Source organism: Microtus oregoni, unplaced genomic scaffold (genome assembly GCF_018167655.1).
Source record: "Microtus oregoni isolate MIOR12 unplaced genomic scaffold, Mior012 000050F_ref0000143, whole genome shotgun sequence".
NCBI classification, from domain to species: Eukaryota; Metazoa; Chordata; class Mammalia; order Rodentia; family Cricetidae; genus Microtus; species Microtus oregoni.
Window position 1 is genome coordinate 1,253,556 of NW_024543256.1, and position 18,200 is coordinate 1,271,755.

Here is an 18,200-nt window from a genome sequence, read left to right on the forward strand (position 1 = left end):
TTTCTTTTTAGTGTGAGCTCTTTTTCGGTTTTTCGAGACGGTTTCTCTGTGGCTTTGGAGCCTGTCCTAGAACTAGCTCTTGTAGACCAGGCTGGCCTCAAACTCAGAGATCCACCTGCCTCCTGAGTGCTGGGATTAAAGGCAGCACCACGGCCTGGCTCATGAGCTCATTTTCTATAAGGTTTCTAGGATACTTAGTCTTCCTATCTGGCTCTTGATGTCAGTTGCATAAATCTTTTAGGCATAGTCTTAGTTCTTAGCCCATTCCTAGTCCTGGAACCTCCTTTGTGCACCTGACTACCTGAGTTAGAGTTGCATATAGTGACGAGTCCTATTTCAAAAAGGAATCAACCCCAGGGCATAGGATATACTAGGTAAAAACACTGCCAGCCCTTTCTTCCTCTTGAAATAGCAAGCAGCAGAAAGCCTACATAAAAACAGAAGGAAAAGCTGTATTTGAGGCCGTGCTTTAGCTCAGTCAGTGTCCTAGTCAAGTCAGTGGTCATCTGAAAGGAAGTGTCAAGCCACCTAGCCCAGCTGAGATGGCAAAAGTGACAGCAGCAGCAGAATAGCCCAACATGAAGGGTTGGATGCCCTGTGCTGCCTGGCTCAGCTCCACCTCCACAGGATAATGGTCACTGATTCTGAGAGCCTGGGGAGGGATAGCAAAATGGAGGTGTCAGTGCTTGACATTGAGGGGCTTTCCTGTCAACTTCCCTCCACAATTGTGCCCTTAGCCATTGTGCAACTTTTCTACCTCATCCTCAGTCAGCTGAAAGCTCCTGGGGAAGTTGAAGGGGGCTGCAGCCCTCAGCAGTGTCTGACATCCCTTCCCATGCATCACAATTCGGTCATAGGTACAGTTGGTGCTGGCTCTCACTGTAGTGTCCTCCCCATCAGAAATCACCCAGTGGAAGCCTGCTTTAGTCCGCAGTAGCAGGCTGTTGAGACGCTTTTTAGTCAGTGATGCACAGTCAGCATTGAAGTCTCCAAGCAGGATCACATCCTAAAGATAAAAACAAGCAGTTGGGTTTTGCCACAAGAAAGTCCCACCATCCCCTCTTCTGTGCAAGCTATCACCCCTACCTCATTTTGCCAGCGTTGGGAGACATCCAGAAACACATCATATAGGGCATTCAGCTCCTTCTCAACATCCTTGGGAGTAGTGTGGAGTGGAACCAGAACCACATTTGGAAGGACTGCAAAGCCCAGGAAACTAAGGCTGCCACAGCTGCCAGCCTTTCTCACACACATCCACTTCTGTTTCCCCTTAGGAACAAACCCACAGGAGAGCCAGCCATACCCACTCCTGTTTCCATGTACCAGGTCCACCTTTCTTTCCCTCTTACTTTTGCTAGGAAGAGTAAACTGGGCCACAAATGGTTCTCTGGCGAAAACATCATCTGTGTCATTGTACTGGTAAGAACTCAGGACCTGTGTCTTGTCAGACCTGGGAAAACCAAGGGGCAGGAAGTAGTGGCCCCACATCTTACGCAAAACAGCAAAGCTTGTCAAAGAGGAACACTCCTGGTTCCTTGTTCTGCCAGTTTCATGTGGGCATAACCTTTTTTTCTAGAACTTCTGGTTTTCGTTTTTCTTTTTTAAAAATATTTTTTTAAGGCAGGATCTATTATGTAGTCCCAGCTGTCCTGGAACTCTAGATTAGGCTAACCTTGAACTCACAGAGATCCCTCCGTCTCTGCCTCTGAGTGCTGGAATTAAAGGTGTGTGCCACCACTTCTAGCTTAGAGTTTTTCTTTTTATCACCGGGGATAAATGTGTACCCTGCCACCGAGTTATGCCTCCGGCTCCCTGGAACTGTTTTTTTTTTTTTTTTTTTTTTTTTTGGTTTTTCGAGACAGGGTTTCTCTGTGGCTTTGGAGCCTGTCCTGGAACTAGCTCTGTAGACCAGGCTGGTCTCGAACTCACAGAGATCCACCTGCCTCTGCCTCCCGAGTGCTGGGATTAAAGGCGTGCGCCACCATCGCCCGGCTCCCTGGAACTGTTTTTAAGATTTATTTAATGTGTATGAGTGTTTTGCTTGCATGTATGTTTGTGCACCATTGGGTCTGCAGAGGCCAGAAGAAGGTGTCCCATCCCCTGGAACTGAAGTTAATGATGGTTGTGTGCTGTTGTGTGAGTGTTGGGAATAAAACAATAGTCTTCTGAAGAGCAGCAAGTGCTCTTAAACCACTGAACCATCTCTCCAGCTCTACCTAGAACTTTCATGAGATTTTTTTTTGAGATCCATTTTCATTATTGCCCATTTAGTCTTGAAATCATGGACTCAAGCAAATAGGCTAGCTGGGTCTTCAGAACATCAGGACCAGATAGAATTGTCTTTATGAAGATAGAATTAAAACCCTGTACTCACCGGTAGAATACACATACTTCTCCTTGTATGTGCTACGCCCCAGTAGGGAGCTGTTTAGGAAGCTGTAACTCCTGGAACCCACAAATCTGCCAGAATAAGAACTCAGAGTTAGGGGCCCTTGAGGCTCTGGGTGGAACCCCGATTAGATTGGCAGGACCCTTCTTTTTTAATTTATTTTATTAGGTACAGGGTTCTGCCTGCATACATGTATACCTGCATGACAGACTAGGGCACCAGATTTCATTGTAGATGGTTGTGAGACACCATGTGGTTGCTGGGAACTGAACTCAGGACCTCTGGAAGAGCAGCCAGTGCTCTTAACCTCTGAGCTATGTCTCCAGTCAGACAAGACCCTTCTTTACCTATTAAGTTCTTGAAGCAGAAGGGAGACAGTTTTCTGGGAAGAATCCACCACCTCCTGAAGAACTGTGATATCACATCGGGCCAGGATCTGCAGGGAATGAGGGATACCAACCCAATTAAGAGGGGTTGACATATATAAAGACCAGAGTAGCAGAAGACAGAAGGACTAGGAGGAACCCAGAAAAACAAAGAGCATCATTCCATTATACCTTCCTCTTTAGAGGAAGAGATTGGTAATTAAATGATAGTTGAAAGGTACTTTTCACATGTGTACTCACATTTCCTGATGCCCCTTCCTTTTTAGTGCATGTCCCTGGTCAGGCAGAGCTAAGGGCCTTAGGGACACAGATTTCTGCAACAATGAACTTAACTTACCTGAACTAAGGTATCCATCACTGACTTCTTGGCCACCTTGGGCTGTGCCAGTCTCTGGGCATTGAAGGCACAGATACGAAAGGATTCAGCCCCACCAGCCAGAAGGATGAGCAGGAGAGACAAAACAAGGCCATGCATGGCCATATGTGGCATCAGGAGTCTTCCAAAGGAATCCAGGTTGTCCAGAGTGCATTGGCACTGTAGCTGATCTCAGCTAATTGGTACTCTTCCTGCTACTGGCCCTGAATGTTTCTTGCATCTCTTCCTGGGAAATGTTTCAACTTCTGTACACTAGGCTTGAACACCTGATAAGATATATGTGGTATTGCATAAAATTTTCTAGGCATGGTAGAGAAGCACTCTGTCATTTAGCATTTCTCCAGTCCTGAGACCCCGTCTTTCAAAAAACAAAAACAAGGCTAGGTGTGGTGGCATACTCCTATAATTCCAGCATCTGGGAAATGAAGGTAAGAAGATCACAAGTTTGAGGCCAGCTTGAGTTATATAATGATACCCTGCTTTAAAACACAAGCACAAGCCATGGGTAGTGGTGAAATGCCTTTAATTCCAGCACTCAGGAAGCAGAGGTAGGCATATCTCTGTGAGTTTGAGGCTAGCCTGGTCTATAGAGTGAGTTCCAGGATAGTCAGAGCTACACAGAGAAACCCTGTCTGAAAAAAAAAAAGCAAACCATAAGCACAGCCATCATAAGCAAGGCCCACCTTCTGGATCTGAAGAAATTTATGGACAAGAAATCATTGGCCGGGGGAAGGGGAGTGGCATACCACATTTAATCCCAGCACTTGGAAGACAGACAGGCAGATCTCTGTGAGTTCGAAGCCATCCTGGTCTACAGAGCTAGTTCCAGGACAGCTAGGACTGTTACACAGAGAAACCCTGTCTCGAAAAACCAAATAAATAAAATGCAAAAGGGGGGGGGCTGGAGAGATGGCTCAGCAGTTAAGAACACTGGCTGGCCAGGCACTGGTGGTACACACCTTTATTCCCAGCACTCGGGAGGCAGAGGCAGGTAGATCTCTGTGAGTTCGAGGCCAGCCTGGTTGACAAGAGCTAGTTCCAAGATAGGCTCCAAAGCTACAGAGAAACCCTGTCTCAAAACACCACACACAAAAAAGTACACTGGCTTCTCTTCTAGAGGTTCCAGGTTCGATTCTCAGCACCCACATGGCAGCTCACAACTGTCTGTAACTCCAGTTCCAGGGGATCTGACACCCTCACACCAATGCACATAAAATAAAGTTAAATAAATTAAAAAAACAAAAAAGAATTATTGAAGCTAAATAGTGGCAGATATGTACAAGGAGTCAAGCCTTTTAAAGACTCAGTCCAACAGCCTAAGACACAAGCACAGTGTACTGTTACCAGCCTAGATATGCAGAGTTTCTTCATCTTCTCTAGTTGAAATTGTGTACTTAGTAAGTATAACTTCTTTGCCAAAACTAAGGCCAGGAATTCAGAGGGTCAGCCACAACAACAAAGTTTATCTGTCTCTATGTTTGTCTTTAATCCTTTTTTTTTGTTTGTTTGTTTTCAGACAGGGTTTCTATGTGTAACAGCCCTAGCGGTCCTGGAACTTGCTCAGTAGACCAGGCTGGCCTTGAACTCACAGAGATCCACCTGCCTCTCCCTCCTAAAAGCCTGCGCCACTACTACCTGGCCCCATCTTCCTTATTAAGGGTAGTTAACATTTCAGTCTATGCTCAGACACACTTTGTCCATCAGCATTGGGGTACATCCACTACTTGAATTATTTTATTTGTTTGTTTACTTTGTTTTTTTTTGAGACAGGGTCTCTTTGTGTAGCCTTGCCTGTCCTGGAACTCACTTTGTAGACCAGACCTGCCTCTATCTACCTCCCAAGTGCTGGGATTAAAGTTGTGCACCATCTCTGACTGGCTCTTATTTAATTTTTTTTTAAATATTTATTTATTTAGTATACAATGTTCTGTCTGTATGCCTACAGACCAGAAGAGGGCGCCAGATCTCATTACAGATGGTTGTGAGCCACCATGTGGTTGCCGGGAATTGAACTCAGGACCTTTGGGAGAACAGGCAATGCTCTTAACCACTGAGCCATCTCTCCAGCCCATCTTATTTAATATTTTTATATGTGGTACCGGGGATTGAAGATGGAGCCTTACCCAGGCTAAGGAAGTGCTCTACCATTGAGCTATATCTCTAACCTTGTAGTGTTTTGTTTCTTTTGTTTCTTTGCTTGTTTTGTTTTGTTTTTTTCGGGACAGGGTTTCTCTGTAGCTTTTTTTTTTTTGGAGCCTGTCCTGGAGCTAGCTCTTGTAGACCAGGCTGGCCTCGAACTTACAGAGATCCACCTGCCTCTGCTTCCAGAGTGCTGGGATTAAAGATTAAAGGCATGCACCACCACCACCTGGGAGGTTTTTTTTTTGTGGCAAGCTGACTTCAAACTTCTGATTCTCCTGCCTCTACCTCCCCCACACTGGAATTACAGGTGTATACCACCAAGCTTGGCTTGGGCAGTGCTGGGGATAGAATCCAGGGCCTCATATGTTGGCTATGTAGGGAAAGCTATACTATGTTAAGTCTCATAACTAGCCAAACACTGTATTATATGATTATTATATGATCCTCCAGCTCAGCCCCCCCCCTTTTTGTTTTTCAAGACAAGGTTTCTCGGCCGGGCCGTGGTGGCGCACGCCTTTAATCCCAGCACTCGGGAGGCAGAGGCAGGCGGATCTCTGAGTTCGAGACCAGCCTGGTCTACAAGAGCTAGTTCCAGGACAGGCTCCAAAACCACAGAGAAACCCTGTCTCGAAAAACAAACAAACAAACAAAAAAAAAGACAAGGTTTCTCTGTGTATCCCTAGGTATCCTGGAACTCACTCTGTAGACCAGGCTGGCTTTGAACTCACAGAGATCCACCTGCAGCTGCCTCCCAAGTGCTGGGATTAAAGGTATGCACCACCACCACCCAGGTCCAGCTCAGCCATTTTGAGTAAAGCAAGTACCTCAATTTCCTAACATAGAACTGCTGATTCATATGATAGTTTTATTTTTAATTTTGAAGGAACACCAAACTGCTCTCTATTGCTGTTGTGACATTTTATATACCCACTAACAGTGCATAAGGGTTTGATCTCATTCTTTTAACCTACTTCCTCAAAATGTCGAGAAGCAGCTGGGCAGTGGTGGTGCATGCCTTTAACACTAGCACTCAGGAGATAGAGGCAGGCAGATTTCTGAGTTCTAGGCCAACCCGGTCTACAGAATGAGTTCTAGGCAGCCAGGGGTACACAGAGAAACCCTGTCTCAAAATATAAACAAGCAAACAAACTGCTGCTGTGTACCATTTTTCACATAGGCCCACTTCCTAGCTAGGGCAGAGATAGTCTCAGATTCAAGAATGTCCAGTTTATCCTAGCCATATTAGAAAATCAAACATGAACCTCTTCAGGCATTTTTGCTTCTTCTTAACCTTTTTTCTTTTTAAAAAATACTTATTTGTATGTGTTTGTGTATGTATGCATGTATACATGTGTCTATGTGGAGTCTGGTTTTTTACTTATACCACGTGAGTTCCAGGGATCAAACTCAGGCTATCAACTTTAACAGCAAATGTTCTTTTTTTTTTGAGACAGGGTCTCTCTGTAGCTTTGGAGCCTGTCCTGGAACTAGCTCTCTAGACCATGCTGGCATCAAACTCAGAGAGATCCACCTGTCTCTGCCTCCTGAGTGCTGGGATTAAAGGCGTGCGCCACCACTGCTCAGCAACAGTAAATGTTCTTATCTGCTGAGCCATTATACTAGTCATCTCCCTTTTTCTATTTGTGACATGGTATGTGCTTTCCCTTTCCTCTTTTTTTTTTCATTCTCTTGGTTCATATACAGGTCTCAATTTATAACCAAGGCTGACCTGTAATTCACTATGTTACAGTCCCAGGCTGGCTTCAACCTTACTGGGTGCTACTGATGCCCCTTTTTGAGCATGTATCTGGTTTATCTTTGTCTCAGGTTCACCTCTGCCTTACCATATCTTTTGGGCTCAATCCTTTACTGTACTGTCCATATCACATTCTGAAGCATGAGGCCCTCTGCTTCTGTCTGCTTGCTTTAATCAGTCACCCTGTCACTTTCTCCTCTCTGTTAGTTTCATTCTGTCTGTCTTGTTCTCTCTTCCCGGTTCTGCCCATCTCAGTGTTTCTGTTAGTGTTTTCCTGCCTGGCCTTGATATTTGTTTCTCTCTGGCCATCTGCTCTGTCACTCATGCTTATTTTTGTCTCTTTGCACTGGTGCCTATTCTGGAATACATGTGAGTATTGGTGCAGCTTTGTACTGACCAAGCTACATCTGAAGACTGAGACCGCTAGGACTCTGGGAAAGAATCTCAAAGAATGACTGTACCTGGCCCCAGCCCAATGCCCATCCTAGTCTTCCAAGACCATCCTTAGTTCTGGATCAAAGTTCCCTTCCCCTCTTAAGCCCCTCCCCACGTCGTAGAGCAACCTCCTCCCTTTCCCTAGCCCTCAGGATTTTCATACCTCGGCAGACCAGCTTGGTCCCACGCCTGCCTCAGCCTTGAACCGATTTAACCGACAGAATCGCGGCGCCAGCCAGGTTACGGACTTGGGGTGGGGAGAAGAGGAAGCCTGCTTTCAGACCCACCCAAGAGCCGGCCCCCACACCCAACTCTCTAGTCCCAACAAGCAGGGCTGGTCTCCGCCTCTCCATCCAGGAGGCGGTGCCTGGGAGCTGGTCCTGACTGTCCTCCCCGCCCAAGATGGGTGGTGCCTGTTCTGAGCAGACAGCAGCCACTCGCGCCGTCCATTGTTGAGTAGTTACCTGAACCTAGGGACCAAGGTGAAGAGGTTTGCTCGCTCATTCTCTGGCCCCTTCCCCGCAGCGGGGAGTGAAGCAGTCTTCTTTCTCTCTAGGTACTTAGGCCTTCCTAAATTATATTTGTCAGAAAACCCAAAGCAATGGACCTTCTGCACAGGACAGACAGCGCGACTGGCTACTGAGTCCTTTCAGGTCCCCGTTGGATGACTATGGAGTCATAAAAAACGTCCCAAGGGAGGTCGGGCTGTGGTGGTGCATGCTTTTAATCTCAGAATTCTGGAGGAAGATGGATCTCTGTGAGTTCGAGGCTAGCCTGGTGTGAGTTCCAGGACAGGCTCCAAAGAAAGAGAAAACTGTCTCGAAAAACCAAAAACAAAAACACTGCTCATGGGCATGTTACTTTTGCTACCACATGAACGCTAGGCAAGTACTCTATCATGGAGATAACCACTCCCAACCTTCCACCCGCCAGCTCACTATCAATAAAACTGAATTTTAAAACAATACCAGGATGTGGTAGGTAGCATTTGCTTTTAGAATTTGGGGTTAGCCTGGTCTATATATTAAGTTCCAGACTAGCTAGGGATCACAGTAAATCCCTCTCTCTCTCTCTAAAAAAAAAAAATCCTCTTGTGATGCCCACAGAATTTGAGAGACAGAGGCAGGAGGATTGCTGTGACTTGAAAGCGAGCTCGAAATTAGTGTGGGCTGGGGCTGGAGAGATAGCTCAGAGGTTAAGAGCATTGCCTGCTCTTCCAAAGGTCCTGAGTTCAATTCCCAGCAACCACATGGTGGCTCACAACCATCTGTAATGGGGTCTGATTCCCTCTTCTGGCCTTCAGGCATACACATAGACAGAATATTGTATACATAATAAATAAATAAATAAATATTTAAAAAAAAAGAAATTAGTGTGGGCTGCATGAGACTATACTGCTTTAAATGGAGGGGGCAGATAAAAGGGCATCTCTGAGGCTTCCTGGACGCCAACCTGGTGGAAAACGTGACCCCAGGCTCAATAACAGACCTGGTTTCGAAAGTAGTAAGGCACAGAATGATGGTCACAGACCATCATGGCCCTTTTCTCGCCTCTGCAGATAATCCGATTCACACGGGGTGGGGGAGGGGGAGATAATAAGTAAAAGAGTTCCACCAGTTTAGGCCTTGAGTGGCTTCAGATAATGGTGCTGCGCAGCTCTTGTCAGTCACCTACAGACACTAGAATTAAGGCACCAAAGAGATGCTTAGCTTCTGGCGGTATCAAAATCCAGACTCTGACGGGGAAGAGGGCGGGGCGAGGATAGCATAGACCTGCCCCCGGCAGCCGTCAAGCGACCTAGGCCTGTTTTGCGACCACAAGTGTTCCCGGCTCGTTTTCCGGCAGGTCCGTGGAGTCTGAGGCCGCCAAGGCAAGCTCTGGTAGTATGTGTGGCTCCCCACAGCAATTCTGTCTCCTGGCCTGAGCAGCAGCACCTTTCTGTCCGGAGAGCGGTACTAGGGAGGCTCTGAGCTGCCTCACGAAGTTTAGTTTAGCCCTCTGCTAGTTTGTCGGAGGAGCTCCAGGCTGTGAAGTCAGGACCGGAGGAGATGCCCCTCCACGTGAAGTGGCCGTTCCCCGCGGTGCCCCGGCTCACCTGGACCATAGCCAGTAGCGTCGTCATGGGCCTGGTGGGCACCTACAGCTGCTTCTGGACCAGTGAGTGGGCAAAGGCCAAGGGAGAGTCACAGGCTCCTAACCTGGTCAGAGTTGGAATTTGGTTTGGGTACTGGGGATGTGGTAGGTTCTCTTTTAGCACAGTAAGAATTCTCGGGCAGGTAGAGATGAGCAAGAGCTTGAGACTGACTTCTCTTCCCAGAGTACATGAACCAACTCACCGTGCACAACAAAGAAGTGCTGTATGAGCTCATTGAGAACCGAGACCCTGCCACCCCCCTCATCACGGTCTCCAACCACCAATCCTGCATGGATGACCCTCATCTCTGGGGTACTGTACCAGTGTGCTTGGGTTCAAGTAGGCAAAACAGGAACAGGCAGAATAGATTCGCTTCTCACCAGGCTCTTTGGGAAACCATGGAATTGTTTGTGGGATATACTGCCAGTTGCTGGAAGTTTTGTGTTCCCCTTAGGATTGCTCCAGGGAATGTTATTTGGACAGGATATCAGAAATTTAAAAGGAATATGGAAGTAGTCATGTCACATAAAGGGCTTTCCTTTTTCTTAGGGATCCTGAAACTCCGCCACATCTGGAACCTGAAGTTGATGCGTTGGTGAGGAGCAATAGACCCCTTGAAGTGGCCCATCCATTTCTGCCCAGATTTGCCTGCCTTCTCTGCTCAGGAGGTGGCATCCAGCAGTCCAGAAAGGGCATGGGTGGGGCCCCACAGGCCCTTCTCTTGAGCTTTATTCTGCATGACAGTGATGGCAGGCATTGTACTGGGTGGGGAGAGTTGGGGACAAAGACTAGAAGTTTTGAAGGTAGGGATGACTGGGTCTATTGCTGCTCTAGGACCCCAGCAGCTGCAGACATCTGTTTCACCAAGGAGCTGCACTCCCATTTCTTCAGCTTGGGCAAATGTGTGCCTGTATGTCGAGGTGAGCTGCTCCTCTGGTAGGCATGTCCAGGCCTCCTTTGGGGGTAAGGAAGCTGGTGGTCAGTGTCTCTGTCTTAGAAGGACTCAGGGGAGCCATGGCATGACAGTATAGGTGACAGAGGGTAGGGAGAAGAATGACCTTTTAGATTCTCTGCGGCTGCCTGAGGATTGTCCAGAATTCTAGCATGAGAATTCAAGGAGCCAGGGGTGGGGGTGGGGTGGCACACACCTTTAATCCCAGCACTCAGGAGACAAAGGTAGGCAGATCTCTGTGAGCTCAAGGTCAGCCTGGTCTACAAGAGCTAGTTCCAGGACCAGCTCCATAGCTACAAAGAAACCCTGTCTCGAAAAACCAAGAAAGAGAATTTAAGGAAGCTTTATTTGCTGTCCCTTGTGTATCTATTACTCCTCTCAGGGAGAATAGTGTGGTGCTATCACTTTATGATGGTAGTGGGGTAATGTATAAAAGCCAGAGGGTTTGTTTCTGGGAAAACAAACAAATTGGTGGGGTGAGGAGCCTTGGATTGAATGATCACTCAGTACCTTTCACAACCCCCTAGAAGTTGGGGCCATCTTTTATGTTATTTTATTACTTAAAAAAATACCAATCCAAATTCCCACTCCCTCCCCTCCTCCTACTCCCTCCATACACACTCCCACCCCACCTTCTCCAACCCTAAGAGAGGGAAATGCACCCCGCCCTGTGGAAAGTCCAAGGTCCTCCCTACTACATCTAGGCTGAGCAAAGTTTACATCCAAAGAGAATAGGATCCCAAGAAGCCAGTACATGCAGTAGAGACAAATCCCAATGTCATTATCAGTGCCCTCTCAGTCTGCCAGTTGGGGCCATCTTGATCCCAATTTTTCAGATAGAGCTCAGAAGTCATGACCTTGGACAAATTTAGGATTCAAATCCACATTTCCTTTTTCTCTGGGGAAGCAGATTTGTTTTCAATGAAAGAATGAAAGAAAAAGTCTAAAAATGGGCAAATAAGCCTGTGGTAGAGGCACACACCTTAATCCCAGCACTTGGGAGGCAGAGGCAATTGGATCTCTGAGTTTGAGGCCAACCTGGTCTACAAAGCAAGTTCCAGTACAACAAAGGCTACAGAGAGAGTTTGTCTCGAAAAACAAAAAAATACCAAAATGTCTAAAGAGATTTTCTATTTCCTTCTTTTTTTAAAAGATTTATTTATTATGTATACAACATTCTGCCTGCATGTATGCCTGCACACCAGAAGACAGCACCAGATTTCGTCATAGATGGTTGTGAGCCACCATGTGGTTGCTGGGAATTGAACTCAGGACCTCTGGAAGAACAGCCAGTGCTCTTAACCTTTGAGCCATCTCTCCAGCCCTATTTCCTTCTTTCTAAGTGTTCCAACAGACACTACATTATCTTGCTGAATGACAGTGGCATTTTCTCCCAGGTCCTGCTCTGATAATGTCAGTATTCTGATAATTTACACCTGTCCCTGACTCTAAGCTCCTCTTCTGCAATCTCAGAAGTCTTGTATGTATGTGTCTTGTTTTCATTATTTTTCTTTTGTTTTCAGTTTGGGGGACAGAACACAGAGACTTGTGCATTCTAGGCATATACTGTACCTCTGAGTTATATTCCCAGTTCTCTTCATTCTTTTTGATCTTTACCTAGATTTCATTTCAGTTAAAAACAGGATCTGAGATGGGCATGATGGCATGTGTCTGTAATCCCACCCCATCACTCTGTAAGCAGGATCAGGGACATGAAGATTGCTGTGACTTTGAGGTCAGCCTGGTCTACACAGCAAGTTCCAGACTAACCAGGACTACAGGACTACGTGGTGACTTCTTATCTAAAAAAAAAGCTAGGCGTGGTGGTGCACACCTTTAATCCCAGCACTCAGAGGTCAGAGGCAGGTGAATCTCTTGAGTTTGAGGCCATCCTGGTCTACAGAGCTAGTTCCAAAACAGCCAGGGCTAAGAAGAGAAACCCTGTCTTAAACAAAAAAAACTAGGTATGGTGGCCTATACCTGTATTCCCTGTGTTTGGGAGGTGGAAGTAGGTGATTTACCATGAATTTGAGGCCATCTTGGACTGAAGACAGAGACCCTGTCTCAAAAAAAGCCCATGTGCACACACAAGTGTGTGTGTGTGTGTGTGTGTGTGTGTATACAACTGTGTGCCCACACATACAGAAAAATTGAGGGCTAGAGATGTGGCTCATTGGTACAATTTGTGCCTTTCTGGCTCAGAGCCCTTTGTTCTATTCCTAGAATTGTAAAATATATAAAAACAAAAGCTAGAAAATGAAACATTAATTTCAAGGACAGCAAAGATCTAATTACATGTGACTGAAACAGTTTGCGATACAGTTTCTGTGTTAAACCATTTTTCTCTAAGACTTTGTAGGTTGACCTTTAAGCACTGAAGATGTGATTTTACATAAGTAGAAATAGCATTTGCAAAAGCTCGAAAGTGTAAGCCTGTTCCAAAGGCATATTACCCTTTTTACTTGCCCGTTGCAAGCTCAGAGGGTATATACCAGTGGGTTTTGCTAGAGGAACAAACACCTTTAGTTACTACCCTTGCTCTGTGTACCGCCATCCCAAATAGGAAACCTGTGTTTCTTTCTGTTCCCTGAAATCATTCCCACTTCTGGCCCCTGAGTGAGCTGCCAGATCAGGTCCCTATTGAGGTTGGACTGAGGCTCCTGAATCCCTAAGCACATTTTCCAAACAGCAGGCTTACAGAGAACAGTACTGACCTGAGATAGCTCCAGTGTTTCTCTGTCTCCTGCGAGACACCCTCCTCCATCCCATTTTATAAGATTAGGATATTTACCTATTTTGTCAGCCTCCTCCCTTCCGTTTCCTGGTTCTGTTCACCCTATGGTTATTCTTCCACTATGTGGAGAGTCTTACTATATCTAGGTGATTCAAGGTTGCTAGCCAGCAAAAGGCATTAGGTCTCTACATCTATAGTGTGACTGATAGCTGGGCTTCCTGGATGATCCAGGTTTGTGTCATTACCATTCCTCAATCTAGTGTGATCATCTCAGAATGTATCCAAGGTTTTACTAGCCTCGGCAGCTTGACTCCCATTTTCAGTTCCAATCTTTTTTTTTTTATGAGCAGTGGTCTCACAGAAACCCAGCTGGCCTTGAAATACCAATAGGTCCTCCCTCACAAACTTCCCAGTCTCTTCTGTGTTTTCTGTTTACTGAAGTGTTACACCTTGGTCCAGAAACCACAAGGAATATCAAAGTGGTGGCTCCCAAAGAGCTGATTAGCTGCCAGCAAATGGGTGTGTGTTGGGGTATGGCAGATTCCAGCAGGGCAGGCTGTGGAGGAAGGAGGTGGAGTTGTCACGGTTATCATTTCAGTAAGAGATACTGTTTAGCCAGGTGTCTTGATGCACACCCATAATTCCAGCACCTGGAAAACTGAGGTAAAAGGATTGCCACAAATTTGAGCCAGCCTAGGTCGGGCAGTGGTGGCGCATGCCTTTAATCCCAGCACTTGGGAAGCAGAGGCAGGCGGATCTCTGTGAGTTCGAGACCAGCCTGGTCTACAAGAGCTAGTTCCAGGACAGGCTCCAAAACAGAGAAACTCTGTCTCGAAAAATCAAAAAAGAAAAAAAAGAAACAAAAAAAATTGATTCAACCTGGGTTACATAGTAATATCTGTCTCAGAAAAGAAAAGGAAGGTGCTGTTTGCACATGACAGGCACTAAGAAGTTGAGAAGACATTGTTTTGTTTTGATATAGGATGTTATACTCTGTGGCCCATCCTGACCTCAAACTCACAGCAGCTCTCCTGATTCAGCCTACCAAGTGCTGGGATTGTAGGCATGAGCCTCCATGCCCATCTTGAGAGGAGGATATAACCAAACCAAATATGTGAAGGGTCAGGGTAGTAGGGAGGAACAGACTCTGAAAATAGTTGTTGGCGGTGTCTATGGATGGTGCTGTAGGGGATGAACTTTTGCCTCCATCCTAATTAGGGTGGATCAGGAGTGGGCCCCTGATGTGTGAATCTAGTTCACTGAGGTTTAGAGAGCTTGATATCTTCCCCAGAGAATGGATCAAAGAGAACAGATCTTTCTCTGCAGGAGATGGTGTCTACCAGAAAGGGATGGACTTCATTTTGGAGAAGCTTAACCATGGGGACTGGGTACACATCTTTCCAGAAGGTCAGTTGGGTGCTTGGTCAGGGTCCTTCAGCATGCATGGTTTCAGATTCCAAGCCTTGTCTCTGTCTTCTCTCACTAGGGAAAGTAAACATGAGTTCTGAGTTTCTGCGCTTCAAGTGGGGTAAGTGTTGCTGTTCAAGTTGACACAGCCAAGTACCCCATCCAAAGATGTCCCTGTGAGTTCCTGCTTCATTCCCCTCTCTGGTGGATGTGTCAGGGACAGTGGGAATGGGACAGGTGGTGAGTCAAGGACTAGTCTTTTAATTGAGAAACAGTAGAAATGACACTGGCCAGAGATTGGCAGGGCAGCTTGGCCCAACTTGTGCCAATGCTTCTGCCTCTCTCCTAAGTAGGAATTGGACGGCTGATTGCTGAGTGTCATCTAAACCCCATCATCCTGCCACTATGGCATGTTGGTGAGCCAGGGACTGGGGGTAGGGAGGGGACTTCCTTAGATGTTTTAAAGGGGATTGTGGGTTGGATGGCTGAGAGAAGTACCTGGGGCTCTCTTCCTGGTACCCTGGTGCACTACTTCCCCCAATGGCTGGCTTTCTATCCATTGTGCTACAGGAATGAATGACGTCCTCCCTAATAGCCCACCCTACTTCCCCCGATTTGGACAGGTGGGTAGGCACTTCTGGCTCTTGTCTATTTGCCTGTTATCTACCCTGTGTCTCCTAGCCCATACTATAAAGGATTGGTTGAGAATTTGCTGAATATGAGCATGTAGTTGGGGAGGGAGGGACTTTTCTGGAAGTAAGGCCTTTAGAATAAGAATTGAAAATCAGGATGGGGTAGGATACAAGGTAGAGCAGGATAGGTCATCTCAGGATTAGGCTGTCCCTTGGATACCACCAAGCCCAGCTGCGTATTTTAAAGAGGGAGAGTGGCTTTCAAGAGCACCAAACCCATTAGGCAAGGCTTGGCTCTGACTTACCACATTGTTTGGGCTGGAATTATAGGCTCCTTGTCATCCTTGATGACCTACCTCCTTACAGAAAATCACCGTGCTGATTGGAAAGCCCTTCAGTGCACTCCCTGTGCTTGAGCGGCTCCGGGCAGAAAACAAGTCAGCTGTGAGTTATCACCCAAGGGTCCCCTTGACTTTCCCAGCCCCTCCGACTCCCGGGGTACCTTAGTCATGGTCCCTGAGGAGTGCAGGCCAGCACCATCCTTGCTCTCAGGTGGAGATGCGGAAAGCCCTCACTGACTTCATTCAAGAGGAATTCCAGCGGCTGAAGATGCAGGCGGAACAGCTCCACAACCACTTCCAGCCTGGAAGATAGGCTTTTCCTGCCCAGTCTGTGCCCTGAAGTCCTTAGTCGAGGGAGTACTGGAACCTCCAGGGTTTGGGAAGTAGTGGTGCAGGACCCTGTCCAAGCCTGCTTGACTCTGTACTGCCTTTGAGATTCTTCCCTGCACAAAACTGAGGCTGGAAGATGAACTGATGCTTTTAACTCAGATAGATTGGCATATAATCCCTGCTGGGTACTCTTTTTTGTTTGTTTTGAGACAGCGTGTCTCTGACTGTCCTGAAATTCTGTTTGTATACCAGGTTGGCCTCAGACCACAGAGATCCACCTGCCTCTGCCTCCCAAGTGTTGGGATTAAAGGTGTGCACCACCATTGCTTAGCCTGGATACTCTTTCTTATCCTTGAGCATCTGACTCCTCTTGGTCTCTTGGACTAAAAGAAGAGCCTTGGCTGTTCCTCACACTTGGCAGAGAAGGGAGGAAGACTCTTAGGCAGGGGCTAATATTGGAAGGGAGCAAAGCAGGCAGTTGAGCAACTAATAGGAGAATAGGTGTCCTGGCCATAAATGCAGAAAGAGAACCCAAATGGCCCCTTGGATGGGCTATCACCACTTGCCTACCTTTTGCCCAGGGGCTGCTTACAACATCCTCAGGGAAGGCTGTCATTCTTCCACCTGAGCTTCTCCCACAGCAAAGTTTATCCTTGGGTGGCCTCCAAACAAGAGCAAGTCTTGGCCCAGGATTCAATCCCAGCTAAACTTAACTAGATGTTTCTGTTAGAGGGCAGAAAAAGGGCCCCCAAGACCTGAACATGAACTCCTCGCATCAGGGCCTATATACTTCTCTAACCTTTTTGCCTTGACATCCCCTATGTCCTGAGATCTGGGTTTTCATGTTTTTAGAGTAATAAAATATTTGTGTTATGCCACTATACTTCTGTCTTCTGTGTAGGAATGCAGATGGGAAGTACCTTGCTGGACAAGAAAACAGGACCCTTGAGCCTGGATACAATGAGATCATTTAAGTAGATGGACATTGGGATCTCACTATGCACTGGCCACTCAAGACTTCCATTATCACCTGAAAATCCCATAAAAATATGGCAGTAGAGATTCATAATAGTGGCAAAATAAGACTAATAACTAGATCAAAACCTCAAGTAAAGTCAGACATGGTAGTATGCACCTGTGATCCCAGCACTCGAGAGGCTGAAACAGGAATTTTGCTAAGTGTTCAAGGTTGACCTGGGATACTGAGTGAGACACTAAAAAGAAAAAAAATTAAAGTCAAGTGTGGAAGGCAGGGGCAGGCAGATGTCTCTGAGCTATATAGTGAGACCCTGTCTCAAGAGGAAAATTAGATGTGAATGGTGGTGCACTCCTTTAATCTCAGCACTTGGAGTGTGTCTTAGGGTTCCTTTTTTAAAATTTTTCTTTTTTAAAAATTTATTTATTATGTATACAGTATTCTGTCTGCATGTATGCCTACGGGTGAGAAGAGGGTACCAGATCTCATTACAAATGGTTGTGAGCCACCATGTGGTTGCTGGAAATTGAACTCAGGACCTCTAAAAGAGCAGGGAGTTCTCTGAACCTCTGAGCCATCTCACCAGCCGTTAATTTTTTTTTTTAATTTTATATACACTGGTGTTTTGTTATGGGTATTGGGTCCCCTGGAATTGGAATTACAGACAGTTGTGAACTGCCATGTGGGAATTGAACCCAGGTCTTCTGGAAGAGCAGTTTAGTGCTCTTAATCCCTGAGCCATTTCTCTAGTCCTGTCTTAGGGTTTCTGTTGCTTTGAAGAGACACCATGACCACAGCAACTTTGTTTCTCGAGCCAGGATTTCTATGTGTAGCTCTGGCTGTCCTGGAACTTACTTTGTAGACCAGGCTGGCCTCAAACTCAGAGATCCACCTGCCTCTGCCTTCTGAGTGCTGGGATTAAAGGCGTGCACCACACCTGGCCACAGTAGCTATTTTAAAGGAAAACATTTAATTGGGGTGGCTTACAGTTTCAGATGTCTATTCCATTATCACCATGGTGAGACATGGTGCTGGAGGAGAAGCTGAGAGTTCTACATCTTGATACACAGGCAACAGAAGGAATCTGTGCCCACACTGGGCATATCTTGAACATAGAAGACCTCAAAGCCTGCCCCCACTATGACATACCAAACTACTGCAGGGTAGATCTCTGAATTTGAAGCCAACCTGGACTACATAGTTCCAGGCC

At 46.5% G+C, this 18,200-nt stretch overlaps 1 protein-coding gene and 1 pseudogene across 4 annotated transcripts; one reads left to right on the top strand and one right to left on the bottom strand.

Moving 5' to 3' along the window:
* Positions 1 to 421: 421 nt before the first annotated feature.
* Positions 422 to 7,829, bottom strand: LOC121437192 (annotated as a pseudogene).
* A 1,490-nt stretch (positions 7,830 to 9,319) lies between these two features.
* LOC121437142 (tafazzin) lies at positions 9,320 to 16,534 on the top strand. Of its 4 annotated transcripts, none has more exons than XM_041636987.1 (10): positions 9,320 to 9,641; positions 9,802 to 9,930; positions 10,168 to 10,213; positions 10,453 to 10,538; positions 14,631 to 14,711; positions 14,791 to 14,832; positions 15,065 to 15,127; positions 15,282 to 15,334; positions 15,710 to 15,787; positions 15,896 to 16,534. In XM_041636987.1, exons 1-10 carry the CDS (start codon positions 9,533 to 9,535, stop codon positions 15,995 to 15,997), a joined length of 789 nt encoding a protein of 262 aa, XP_041492921.1. In that variant the 5' UTR covers positions 9,320 to 9,532; the 3' UTR covers positions 15,998 to 16,534. The 4 variants fall into 4 exon arrangements, with proteins under 4 accessions (XP_041492921.1, XP_041492922.1, XP_041492923.1 ...); XM_041636988.1 differs by having other exon boundaries at positions 14,634 to 14,711; XM_041636989.1 differs by lacking the exon at positions 15,065 to 15,127.
* Positions 16,535 to 18,200: the final 1,666 nt, after the last annotated feature.